The 13,177-nt window shown below is 42.2% G+C and overlaps 1 protein-coding gene across 1 annotated transcript in view; it reads left to right on the forward strand.

Annotated features, from left to right (window-relative positions):
• LOC139945582 (uncharacterized) overlaps positions 1 to 13,010 on the forward strand; it is a 31,490-nt gene extending 18,480 nt beyond the window's left edge. Inside the window, exons 5-9 of the mRNA XM_071942983.1 lie at positions 2,536 to 2,772; positions 2,906 to 3,016; positions 4,160 to 4,381; positions 5,168 to 5,317; positions 11,925 to 13,010. Coding sequence (XP_071799084.1) covers positions 2,536 to 2,772; positions 2,906 to 3,016; positions 4,160 to 4,381; positions 5,168 to 5,317; positions 11,925 to 12,134 — 930 coding nt within the window. The 3' untranslated portion in view covers positions 12,135 to 13,010. The remainder of the gene's footprint in view (positions 1 to 2,535; positions 2,773 to 2,905; positions 3,017 to 4,159; positions 4,382 to 5,167; positions 5,318 to 11,924) is intronic.
• The last annotated feature ends 167 nt before the right edge of the window (positions 13,011 to 13,177 follow it).

The following is a 13,177-nucleotide window of genomic DNA, read 5'->3' on the forward strand; positions in this document are numbered from 1 at the left end:
CTTGGAGAATTTCTTTTATTCTGAATTTACCACTTTCCCACCAATCCAACAGAGACTTGTAGTTGTATTTTTGAGAAGTCCAGAATTGTAAAAAGGTTTCTATGCGATATTTACAATCATTGTCATTTAAAAGACTACTATTACATATCCACCTTCCTTGGCCATGCACATTACCGGGATCATGTAATTTCATACAAACTATAGAGTGATCAGAATTACCATGTGGAGTAACACGCACGTCTAAAACATTACTCAGAAGATTGGACGATAAAAACAAATAGTCAATTCTAGTCGCCTGCTTACTAGCTTTGTGGTAATGTGTGTATCCTGCTTTATCAGGATGAATAGTGCGCCAGATGTCACATAAATCTTTCTCGTTAATGACATTTTTAAGAATAGTATTACTGCCATCTTTGATTTTTACATTATCAATATTACAATTGAAATCTCCACCAATAATAGAAGAATCGCTAATTATCCAATCAGACATGTCATCAAAAAATAAGCCCTGTCGTACGAATTGTTTTGAGCATAAACAGAGGCAACTGGAATGTCAAGATTGTTCCATTTAGTTTGACCCTTTATCCATCTCCCTTCCTTATCCCTAGAAATATTATCAATGCATAGACCAGATTTTTCTAAAGTGAGAATAGCAACCCCCTTGATTGGCGATTGCCATGACTAAAATGCATCTTTCCTTGCCACTCTTTACTCCAAACGGGTTCGTCATTTTCTTCACTGTGAGTTTCTTGAAGAAAAATTAGGCTAAACTTGTTACGACATAAAAATTCAAAGATCACATTACGTTTTAGGTTATTCCTCAAGCCATTAACATTTATGGAGGCAATAGACAATATGAACATACCAATGATGATGTTGTACATCGTTGTTTGGGTTGGCTTTCGTTGTTCTTACTAGGCTTGTTGGTAGTTGGGTAGCTTGATGGACCCGGTTGGTCAGTGTCATTGGTTTTACTTGTTGTTTGTTGAGAGTTATTCGTTGTTGATTTCCTTTCCCATGATGTTCGCTTTTTCCTTTCTTGACGGACTCCCCCGCGTGTGTAGAGAGTGAATTCTCCGCCTAGATCTTCTGGGTCTTCACTGTGATAATCTGGATCAACGAGTCTTCCACTATCCTCGTCGATCGATCCTTCCGAATATGTATCGTCGGATCTTTCATCCGTATGTTCCTGGTTGTGCATGTTCTCCGGTGTCTCATCAACTGGGTTTTCGGCTGCCAAAGTTTCCATATTTTTCATCACGAGCTACTTGATGCTGTTGAAGCTTCAGTGGATTTCCTTTTCCGCGACAACTTTCTAACTGCTTGGCTGTTCATGGCTTCATCCCAAAATCCTTGGGGTTTTGTGGGAGTTTTCTTGCTGGTTGTTCCTGCAACTACTTCTTTGAATGATAGCTTAGGTTTAGAGGCGGCTTCTTTTGGTGGGTGCTGTTCTGTGTTCTCTGTTTGATCCATACCTTTCTTTTCTTCTCCTTTTTTTTGCTTTGGAGCTGTGTGTTTCATCTTCAGCTGACGGTTCTGTGTTTTGGGGCTCATTATCTTCTTTCTCTCCAGTAGTGTCCTCTTCATTTTCTTTATGTTCATTTGCCGGATTGTCGTCACGGATTTCATCTTGTTCGCTGTTGTCGTATTTGTCGTGCCAAGCCGCCCTATGGTCGTAGCTTCCACATACAAACCATCGGTTTATTGCCGGACAGTCTCTCGCTAGATGGCCTGTTTCTTCACAGATTTTGCAGGTTTTCTGTTGCCCCCTGTATCTAGCTGGTAAAGTAAAGCCGCTGAATTTGAGAAAGCTCGGTATTGGTTTCTTGAGGCTCTTGACGAGACAGCTTCTCACACCGGTTTCAATGTTGTCGTCAAAACCGTGATATTGACGTCGGATGTTGGCGACAGTTCCATACCGAGACAGGAGCGATGTAATGGCATTGTCCGGAATTTCGTATGGTGCCTTGATGTACGCGATCACAGAGTTGCGAGTGTTAGCTCTTTCACACTGGACGAGGGCATTATGTAATAGCAGGCCTTGCGATGCTATAGTCTCACAATCCTGCTCATTGTCAAAGGTGACGTTGTACCAGTTACGTTCCAGTTCAGCAATGCATACTATTGTTGATGTTGAATCCAACTCGTGATTGACAGCTTTGTAGACGTCTCGGGGTGTGACACCTTTCGAAAGATGGTGGGTGTTGAACCTCACGGTGTTTGGTCTGTTAAGACCCATGGCAGAAAACATGGCGGCCAAGCGGCACCGCCGTTGATTTGAGAGAGCTTTTAGGGCCAAAAGGCCCTAAAAGGTTGGTTTCAATCTCTTTTACCTCAATGAAAGTGTTCTATGTACAACTTGAGAGACACTTGCTAGTAGAAAAGGCTTCCATAAAAAAAACGCAGAAGGTGAAATTTCTGTCAATTTCCTGGAGCTCGATGTAGCTATGTCACACGTCCTCAATAAAATTTATTTACTTATTTATTTATTTATTTATTTATTTAGGATATGTTTTTTATCATTATGTTTTCCAGGTACAGCCGGGCTTCAACTCCGATAACGCCTTCCTCTTAACACTGAACAAGCTGGTAAATCATGTCAAACACAGCGGGACTCACACACAAGACATCTTGGAAAAGTTTAAGAAACCAGTGAAGCTGGCCCGCCAGTGCATCGATAAAGTTGAAGAGATATGCAACTTCTTTTTCAAAGCCATGAAGGAGTCATCTGAATTGGGAGAGAAGAAGAACAGGCTGGTGACTGATTTAAAGGTACAACTAGTTAATATTTTTGAAAATCCATGTAGAAACACGGAAAGGAGGCCGGTTCCTCTATTTTTATATGTAGGCACTAACGTTTTTTTTTAATTCTTCACTTTTTAATTTATCCTCTAACCATCTGCAGCATTCAGGACAAGAGCTGGGCGAGAAGAAAAATAAGGCAGATGAACTTTTAAGGATACTACAAGATCACAATGATTTCGTCGTAAGGATGAGTACCACGGATTTCCTCGAGGTAAGACTTAACAGGTGTATATGCTTGAATCAAATACTTCTAAAATATAGACAAACACAGAAGTAAACAGCAATACCATGTTGTGGTCTTTGAATTGTTCAACCCTACAGCAAGGGACCCGATGGTTAAATTCAACATACTGGCAAGCTTCTTGCCATTTTTGTGTGTATCTTTTGTGTTTTGTTAAAGTCACGAGGAAATAGATTTTTTTTTCTTTCAAACATAAGAGTATATGCTTACGAACAATAAAACATTTTTTTAAGTAATTGTTTGTCACGATTTATATGTTTACAAAATATATAAAGTTGTTTGGGGGCTGACTCCGCCTACCCCTTTTGTGACGTCAATCGCGGAAGACTTTGCCTGCAATGCGTATAGTAAACACACGTGCAAAGTACATGTACGTCCAAGTCGTGAGTTGGTACATTTCAAAAAGTGTTTTTCTGCATTCAGCAGCAATACACCTGGTCGGCATTGCAGGAAATTTTTTTTTTTTTTTTAAACGTACAAACTCACGACTTGGTCCGTACATGTACTTTGCAATTGTGTTTACTCTACGCATTACAGGCAAAGTCTGCCTCAATTGACGTCACGAACAGCGCCCTCTCGGGTCGGGGTCTACTCTTAAATTTGTAAATAACATAAGAATTGATTTTTTAAAACCATAGTTAACTGTTTATTCACATTCCACTCATCAAAACACATATATTAGTGACTAAAGCTTTATTTTCAAAAAATACCACTTCCAGGTGACTTTAATATGTCCAGGTATTGGCTCGGTTAATTTTAGCTAAAGATATTTTGGCTTCATGACCCTTGGAAATTTACAAACAAATTTTCTGCACAAAGGATGCTGGTAGAGATTTGTGCTTTCATAAAAAAAAAAAAAAAAAAAAAAAAAAAAAAAAAAGTTGACTGACACCCCCTCCCTCTGTGACAAGTGGCATGGTCCAGCTTAGGTTATTATAGCATATGAGCTGGCCAGAGTGTATGTTTTATAGACAATGGAATTATATGTCAGCATATGCTGACAGCGTCCCTCACTTTAGAAACAACACGTTTGCCTGGGATTTTGCAGGGCTTGAGCTTTGCTCCATGTGCGAACTTATTTTATGATGATGCAACTTTTGGCAACGATTTCAGTTGCTGGCAGTTATAAAGATGCAGTCCGACAGAGAAGAGGCAGTGAACAAGTTGGCAAAAGGGACATGGGAGCTGAGTGAGAATCTACGCACATCACACCTGGAACTTGAAGTGTCCATACAGAACAATGACCGAAGTAAGAAAGAAGTTATTGAGAAATGTAGAGACACTTGCAAGGAGGCGGACACACTCTTAAAGGAAGTGCTGAAGACGAAAAGACAGGCAAGTAAACTTAAAATTGACAAATAAAACTGAAAAACATAATTGCACATCTGCTTGTTCGGTTATAGTATTTCAAATCTCAACATTTGTATGATCAAACGAGACGGCATTTGGTAAGGCATCCCCTCCCCTCGAAATCAAAGAGCCCTTCGCAAATGACGTCACAAGGTCGAACAATGCATGCAAACACATGAGATCAAAGGAAAGCCTATCTATGGCGGAGAGAAATACGTGCAAGTTTCCAATGTTTGACCTCAGTGATGCTGACCTCTACTGGGCGAATGGTGAGCCGGTAAACCTTGATATAAACGACAAGTTTAAAGGAACACGTTGCCTTGGATCGGTCGAGTTGGTCTTTGAAAAGCGTTTGTAACCGTTTTTTATAAAATGCATATGGGTAGAAAGATGTTGTGAAAGTAGAATACAATGATCCACACAAACATGCCTCGAAATTGCGTGGTTTTCCTTTTACCTCGTCGACTAACACGTCGGCCATTTATGGGGGTCAAAATTTTGACTCCCATAAATGGCCGACCATGTTAGTTTGCACAGTAGAAGGAAAACCACGCAATTTCGAGGCAAACTTGTGTGAATCATTGTATTCTACTTTTAAAACATCTTTCCAACCATATGCATTTTATAAAAAACGGTTACAAATGCTTTTGTTTTGACCAACTCGTCCGATCCAAGGCAACGTGTTCCTTTAACCACCAATTCAGACACAAAGGGTTACATCGTAATTATTATTCAAAACACTTTGTCGTTTCTGCCCAATTTTATATACAGGACGATGGCGCAGAGGTTCAGTTCCCTTTCGTAGACATGCATTCAAGTGATTTAAAAGACTGGAAGAGAGGTGTCCAAAATCATTTAAAAAAAGATATGAAAAGTCATAAAATCAATCCTACTGGCGACTTACTGAAGGTTATGTTACAGGTAAGAAGACGGTATAAAAACCGGCATAATAATAATTTGGATTTAAATCTATTTAAGATGAAGCATGTTATAAAGCGGAACGCGAAGCCTTTCATGACCTGGGGTTCGGGCCCACCTAAGGGCCCGGGGATAATTTTGCAATCTAGATGCTGTGTGTGGTGCAATCTTTTAGGCAATAAGAGGCAAGCAGAATTGAACATAACATAAGCCTTTAAAGTGAGAGCAGCAGTAGAACCTTTTTTGTGTGTGTATCTATGACACAATTTTTTAGGGAGGAAATCTGTCAAAGAGTGAGCACGCGAGTGTAAAACCTTTACGACATGGGTCCGGGCCCGCTGAATGGCCCGGGAAAATTTTGCATTTTAGATGCTCTGTGGTACAATCTTGGGCGAATGAGAGGCATAAAGAATGGAACCGAACATAAAGCTTTTAAAATGTGAGCAGCGGTAGCACCTTTTGGGTAACAGCATATTTAGGTGCGGATCTATGACACAAGTTTCAGGGGGCAAATCTGTCAAAGGACGAGCACGCAAATGTGTGAAACCTCTACGCCATGAGTTCGGGCCCGCTTGAGGGTCCAGGAAAATTTTGCATTTTATAGATGCTCTGTGGTGCATCCCAAGGTCATTTCGAGATCCAGTGGCAAACGAAACCGAACAATAAGCCTTCATTTAAACAAGATAAAGAAGAAGGGTATGTGTAGTTGATTGTTTGTACGCAATATTTTTGTACGCAAGGTTTGCGGACAAAGAAAACAATCTCAGAAACGTCTAAATTGAATAATTTATGGTATCACATGGAACAGGGTTAGTAACAGCCTTGGGTGCGAAGCTACCTGGGTAAAACATGACCAATATCGCCCGAACTAGCCATAGGGGGCCGCAGAACAGCAATGACAGAGACAGCGCGTCACCGTAAAGTAAGCATACAGAAACTACAAGAGGACTAAACGAATGGATATGACATGCACGTGCTTCCCTTAAAGACACACGAGTTTACAAAAACTGGGGGAACATTGTAAATCCCCCCCCCCCCCCCCGCCCCCCAGGATTGATGCCGGCCCATGACGGGACACAGGGTTTGGTCTTACGCAGTGCAATACTTGAGTTTCATATGAAAGGTGGCCAAAGACACGAGGACATTTGACTTTGTGTCCCCCACCCTTCAAAAATGAGGGTTAGGGTGGGGGACACTTCCCTTCCACTCTTTCATTGGCCGGGGAGGGGGGGGGGGGGGGGTTGCAAATATGTCAACGATGGATCATTCGTATGAGAAGCCTTTAAGGCGTGGGGTCCGGGAGCGCTAAGGACCTGGGAATTCTTGTAGATGCTCTGTGGTGTAATCTTGGGCCAATTTTGAGGGAAGAAATTTGATATAGAGCTCCCCACCCTTCAACAAGTTGTGTCATCCTTTGGATCCAGGATTAATGCCCATGGCGGGACACAGGGTTTGGGCTTACTCGGTGCAAAACTTGGGCTTCATGATAAAGGTGGTCAAAAAGAAGGGGGGACATTTGATATTATGTCCCCCACCCTATAAAAGATGGGGGCTTCGTCCACCTGCACCCCCCCCCCAGGGATTGACCCCCATGCAGAACTTTTACCCTACGTTAGTTTCTCTAGTTGTCAATTGCTGAGGTATTTATTTGTAGGCAAACCTCCCCATATTATGGCCTATAATTTCAACCGAACCACCATGCGGAAATGAATGTCATCAGACCAACCGGGCAACAGCAGCACCAATTCAATTCGGGCTTCAACCCGAGTCTTTGGTCTCGTGATGACGATATAAAAGCCTGAAAGCACCAAACCATGCTAATCAGCGAATAGTATTGCTTAGCAGACACAGGCTACCAGCCAACTTTGAATTAAGTTTGCATAATAATTTTTGTGGATGGTGCCCCACAGTTGTTTTTACTCCGCATAGAAATTTCCAAATTTAGGCCCTGCCAATGTATTCCCTGTGGGATTCGCCTCTCGTCATTTCAGTGCCAAATTTCATGGTTCTGCTTACCGCCGAATTATGCGCTTACGGTCACCATCCCCAGCCGTGACACTGTGTCCTTGAGCTAGACACTTAACCATTGCTTCGTCCTTCGGATGGGACGTAAAGCCGTTGGTCCCATGTGTTGTGTAACGCATGTAAAAGAACCCAGTGCACTTATCGAAAAGAGAAGGGGTTCGCCCCGGTGTTCCTGGTTGTGGCTGCTTAATGCGCCGTAGCACCTTGTAAACCCTTATAAGGTGCTAAATAATTGGGTCTCGGAATTCATCACTGCAATAACCTATCTTTCTGAAAGTTTGTATATACTCAGCGCCTTGAGCACCTTGTTTGGTGGATACGTGCGCTATATAAGACTTCGATATTAGATTCCCCGCTTGCAGGGTAAGGACCAAAGTGTCAAAATTCTGCATCTGCACTAGCTCCTGCGCTGAGCGAATAATGCCAAGTGACGTGGGGTAACGCACTCACACCAGCCCAATTTCCCCGCTATCCAGTGAATACGCTCTACGTATAAGCGCCGATTCTTCTATATACCGGGTGCCTAAAAAAAAACCACCTATACACTTTTGAAATGGCTGCCGAATAAAAAATATACAATTCTGGGGCAAAATGTTCATGTGTATGGATAGCTTATCGTATCAACTTTTATATGACACCAAAAAGTCAGGAAAATAATTCATGATGGGTGAGCACTGCTCACGTTTGTGAAGGGTATGAAAATAGGCTGCGCAGGAATTAGCCATCCTTGATCAGTTCATGATCAAATGCGATCAGTTTGGGTTTGCTGAGTAATAATAAGGGAATCAATGTGTGATGAAGAGGTTTTCAACTAGTGGTTTAATCCCAACGAGGCCTGGTTCTTGATAATTTTACCGAGACGTAGTCGAGGTAAATTATCAAGAACCAGGGCTCGGCGGGTTTACACCACTTCTTTGAAAACCGATTCAACACACTTTGATTCCCATTCATAATTTTTTTTTTGTGGTAAAAGGCGTAATAAAGTAAGAAACTCTGTAAAACTTATCCGTTTCCGAGTGCTTGAGCTCTGTAAGTTTCCACCTCCATGGTATGTTCAGAGTATACGTGTTGAATGTACACATGTACGATGTCCGTACGCGTGTTTTCCATTTCCGTTCGTGCGCATGCGCGTATAGTCTTGGCGCATAGTTATTCGCATCACCGACAGCGCCTGTATCGCCCGTAACAAGAAACGTCTTGCATCAACGCTAGCGCGGACAACCGGTTATAAACACTGGTCATTATCAACGGTTCAAAGGCCCCTACGTGACGCGTTCTCCACCAATAGGAGCAGCGAAATTGTCTGAGGTATTGATGAATAATAAATAATAGTGGTGATGCATGATGCAACTTCCATGTTACAAACTGTGTTTTACATCTGTGACTTTGAATAAAAACCTTCCCCCCAAATTTCAGTTATTGTAAGATGAGTTGAACATTAATTGTTTTTTCTTTATGACCAGATGGGGATTAAGTAAATTGATTATTCAAACACGGCTTGTTAAGAACAGGAATGTTGGCTTTTTATTCTTCAGGTTACCTATTGACCTGAAGTAGCCGAAATCAGTGATTAAACTGTAAGCTACAAAGGACTACCTTTCACAAAGGATGGCTAATTCCTGCGCAGTCTAATTTTCCACCCTTCACAAAAGTGAGCAGTGCTCACCAAATCATCAATTACTTGCGGAGTTGGTGCCATTTAAAAGTTGAGACCATTAGCTATCCATACACCCAAACCTTTTCCTCCAGAATCATATACTTTGTATTCGGCAGCCATTTCAAAAGATAGTTTTTTTGAGACACACGGAATAATTAAAATCGAGACCAACTTCCTACCCGCGGCGCTGCGATATCCGGCTGTCCGCTTGCGCTCGGTTACCTCGCCCCCTCGAGAACGAGGTTGAGCAGGGCTGATCGCCACCATGTTGTTTTCAGGCGCCCATTGTGAATGTGATGTCACATGCGGGAGGCACGCATAGATATAGAATAGAATAACTAGATCGGCCGCGCGTACATACGCGGGTTCTGGCATGGGGGCTGCCATTGCCTTAGTCTGGTCCCCTGACCAAAGATTCCTTGACGTCTCTGGTTAAAAATCTTAGGTCAGGTATCACCCACGGTTAAAGATAGAGCATGACGCAACTTGTCAGGGTCGGGGCTCATCTCCAGGGAAACCATGTCTGCACGTACTAGTTGCGATAACGTAACCCTCCTCCCAACGGCCGCCAGGCCGGAGGGTTACGAGATTATTTTGATCGTCAATTAATGACAATCTGGTTCAACACGTATAATTTCGACAGCTAGTCACCAGATTTGCCCAATTTTTACCACTTTTTAAAATCATGAAACTTAATTCTCAATCAGTGTCAACACTCAAGTCAAAACACCTTTGAACAAATATTTTTGAAGAAAAAGGACAAAAACTTACCAGATCCCGGAGCGATTTCCCAGGTTTATATATTTTGAACTTGTCGCATCGCTTTGCAAACGCTTTATTTAGGCACAACGCCTGCATTGGCAACAGCTGGCATAAAAACTCCTGGATCTACGGCCGACAGGACTGACATTACGAATCCATACCCAACATCAACGATACTGTCCGAATGTTGACGACAACACGTTCGGAACATTTCGGATAACTTCGAAAAGGAGGAATTCCTCCTTTTTGGTCACGTGATTTTGGGTGATACCGGACCCTAAATTCGACAGAGCCTAGTCGGAGATTTTTGGGTCTGAGAACCAGACTACCATTGCCTATCTCCCGTGTACATTTTTTGTGCGTTGCCGTCAGCACGTGACTTTTTGCCGTCAGCACGTGACATTTAGCGCGTCAAATGCCTATCTCCCGTGTTCATTTTCGCGCGTCGCCTTCCGAACGTGAAATTTTTACCGCGTCCATGGCGAACAAAAACTTTTTTACACAGGCAATGGCGCGTATGTACGCGCGGCCGATCTAGTTATTTTAATTCTATATCTATGATGGAGGCACGACGGATGTGTGGGTTATTAAAGCACAAGGGACAGGGAGAGGGTAGGGGCACACACAAATTGGTACGTCTTTGGAACGGGGGACGGGGGACGGCAAAAAAAAATATGACGAATAAAATGAACAGGGCTGGGGTAGGAAAATGAAGGGAAATGAAACAATGAAAAGGGACTATGAAGATATGGGATATGGGAAAGGAAAAAAACGAACTGGGGAAAATCAAACTGTAAGAACGGGGATAGAGCCACTATAAGCGGGACCCGCCCGAAACTGGAAAACATGAGTTATGGGCAAACAGTGGCAAGCAACGAACAATGCCAACGCTAGGGATAGCGGGGACGGGAGGCAAGGAGGCGCGGGAATATGGGACGGGGAGGGGGAGGGCACACGGTGGGACAGGGAGGGGAGGAACGGCAAAATAAATGATGGGAAAAAATAAACGGGGCTGGAATAAAATAAGGGAAATAAAAATAAGAAGGACTTGAAAACGATACAGGACAGGGAAATAGTAAATTGAACGGGAACACAATAAGCGAAACGGGTATAAACGGGACCGGGAAGATCCACTAGCGGGACCCGCGCGAAACTAGAAAACATATAGATGGGACCGTCAAATAAAAAGAACCGGGGGAAAAGAACGGGCAAGTGTACCGTTTCTAATTTCACAAAGGGTTCGTCGTGACTCAGTGTGTCCCTCCTCTTACCCCCCCCCCCCTTTTCACCACGCTACTTGCATAATTATATACGCAATGATTTCTAGCGGGTGCCGCAATGGAGTATAACGGGACTGGGAAAGAACCACTAGCGGGACCGTCGCGAAAGCGGGAAACATGGGCATAAGGTGGCAAGCAAAAAACAATGCCACCGCACGGGATCGCAGGGACGAAGGCTCACATACAAAGGCTCGGGTTAGACATGGGATCGGACGGGAGAGTCTCAAAGTGGGACCGGGGACCAGGGGTGGATTTCACAAAGGTAGTCCTAACTTAGGACTAGTCCTAGGCAATGCTAAGAGATGGGACTGGTCCTAAGTTAGGACCAGTAACTCATCCTAACTTAGGACTGGTCCTATCTCTTAGCATTGCCTAGGACTAGTCCTAAGTTAGGACTACCTTTGTGAAATCCACCCCGGGAATGGCAAACAAATAACGGGGCCGGGGATATAGGCCCATGGGAAAGGACAACAAAAAAGACTTATAAACGATACGGGATAGGAAAGTAATAAACTGAACGTGAAAAAAAAAACCGAAACAGGAAGTAAACGGAACTGGGAAAGAAAACACTAGTGGGACCCGCGCGACGAAACTGGAAATTATGGATGAGGAGATCGACACTAATGAGAAACGGGGGAAAAAAACGTGCAAGTGTCAACAATTTCACAAAGAACGGTGATTTGTGTTGTGACCCTAGCCCCTGCCCTCCACTTGCCCCCCCCCTCCCCCATACACAACGCTACATTTGCGGCGTTTTATACACAATGATAGTTGCTTACAATAATCAGAGCCATGAAATTGGACCAAGATCTAGTCGAGTCCTGTAAAACTGGACTTGGGAGATTGTGAAGAAATACTTTTAATACATTTCCATGTTTTCGTTTAGGCACAGCCATGCAGCAGTGAGGAAAACTACAACTTTCTTCTCATGCGAAAGTTCCTCGAGAAGTGCGATGGTGCCGGTGATTGCATACCAAGTGAAGTTAGCATACGGACAGAAAGCAATGAGTTGAAGTCACACCACGCCGTTGACCTTACTCGATGGTGTACAAATAATGCAGAGAAAATTGCCTCCGAGGTTCTGTCTACAGCTTAAAGCAGTCCTTGCATATTCTTCCATGTGGCCTATCATCGGTTGCTTTCATTCATTCATTCATTCATTATTCGTTTGGAAGGGAAATATTTAAAATGTAAACAAAATTGTTTAAGAACTTTAATTCCACAAAAAAACGTGTTTATCCGTTATATATTGCAATGTAAATAATTTAAAGGAACATTACAGAATTGGTTTTGCTTACAAAAACAGTTGCTGGCAGTGTACGCACTTCATGTAATCCACATGTAAAACTGACAATTCTGTAGAAGTGTGAGATCGATCGGCCATCTGGGTCACGAGAAAATAGTGAAAACCCGATTACACATTGTATGACATTGATGCCATACAAACAAATAAATAAAACGCTCACTCATAAAACGCAAATTTAAATTACCTATTTCTCATCAAATATGAAATTTTAGGCAGAAATATTTCAAGGGATGTTTTCTTTTATCATTGTTAGACGGTGTAAGTTTGATGTAAATATGTGATCTTCACGATTTTGTTTTCTAACCAATTCTGTAACGTTCCTTTAAAGCCACTGGACACTATTGGTAATTGTCAAAGACCAGTCTTTTCATTTGGTGTATCTCAACATATGCATAAAAAAAAAACCTGTGAAAATTTGAACTTAATTGGTCGTCGAAGTTGCGAGATAATAATGAAAGAAAAAACACCCTTGTCACACTAAGTTGTGTGCTCTCTATCAACGCTCTCAATTACTCGTTACCAAGTAAGGATTTAGATTAATAATTATTTTGAGTAATTACCAATAGTGTGAGTGCCTTTAAAGGGTATATTTACTTTTTTCTAACAAAAAACACAATGTCCACAGATTTACATTAAACTTACACAGTTTGAAGATCATGATAGTAGAAAGCTTCCCTTGAAGTTTTACTTACTGAGGTGCTGTAGTTTTTGAGAAATGAGTAAAAGTAATAATTTTCGTCTCAGTTTTAGCATGTAAAAATGTATTAACCAGTTATGCTATGGTTTTGGTATAATATCATAACTGGTTAAGGGGATTTTACATGCTAAAACAA

Source organism: Asterias amurensis, chromosome 12 (genome assembly GCF_032118995.1).
Source record: "Asterias amurensis chromosome 12, ASM3211899v1".
Taxonomy (NCBI): domain Eukaryota; kingdom Metazoa; phylum Echinodermata; class Asteroidea; order Forcipulatida; family Asteriidae; genus Asterias; species Asterias amurensis.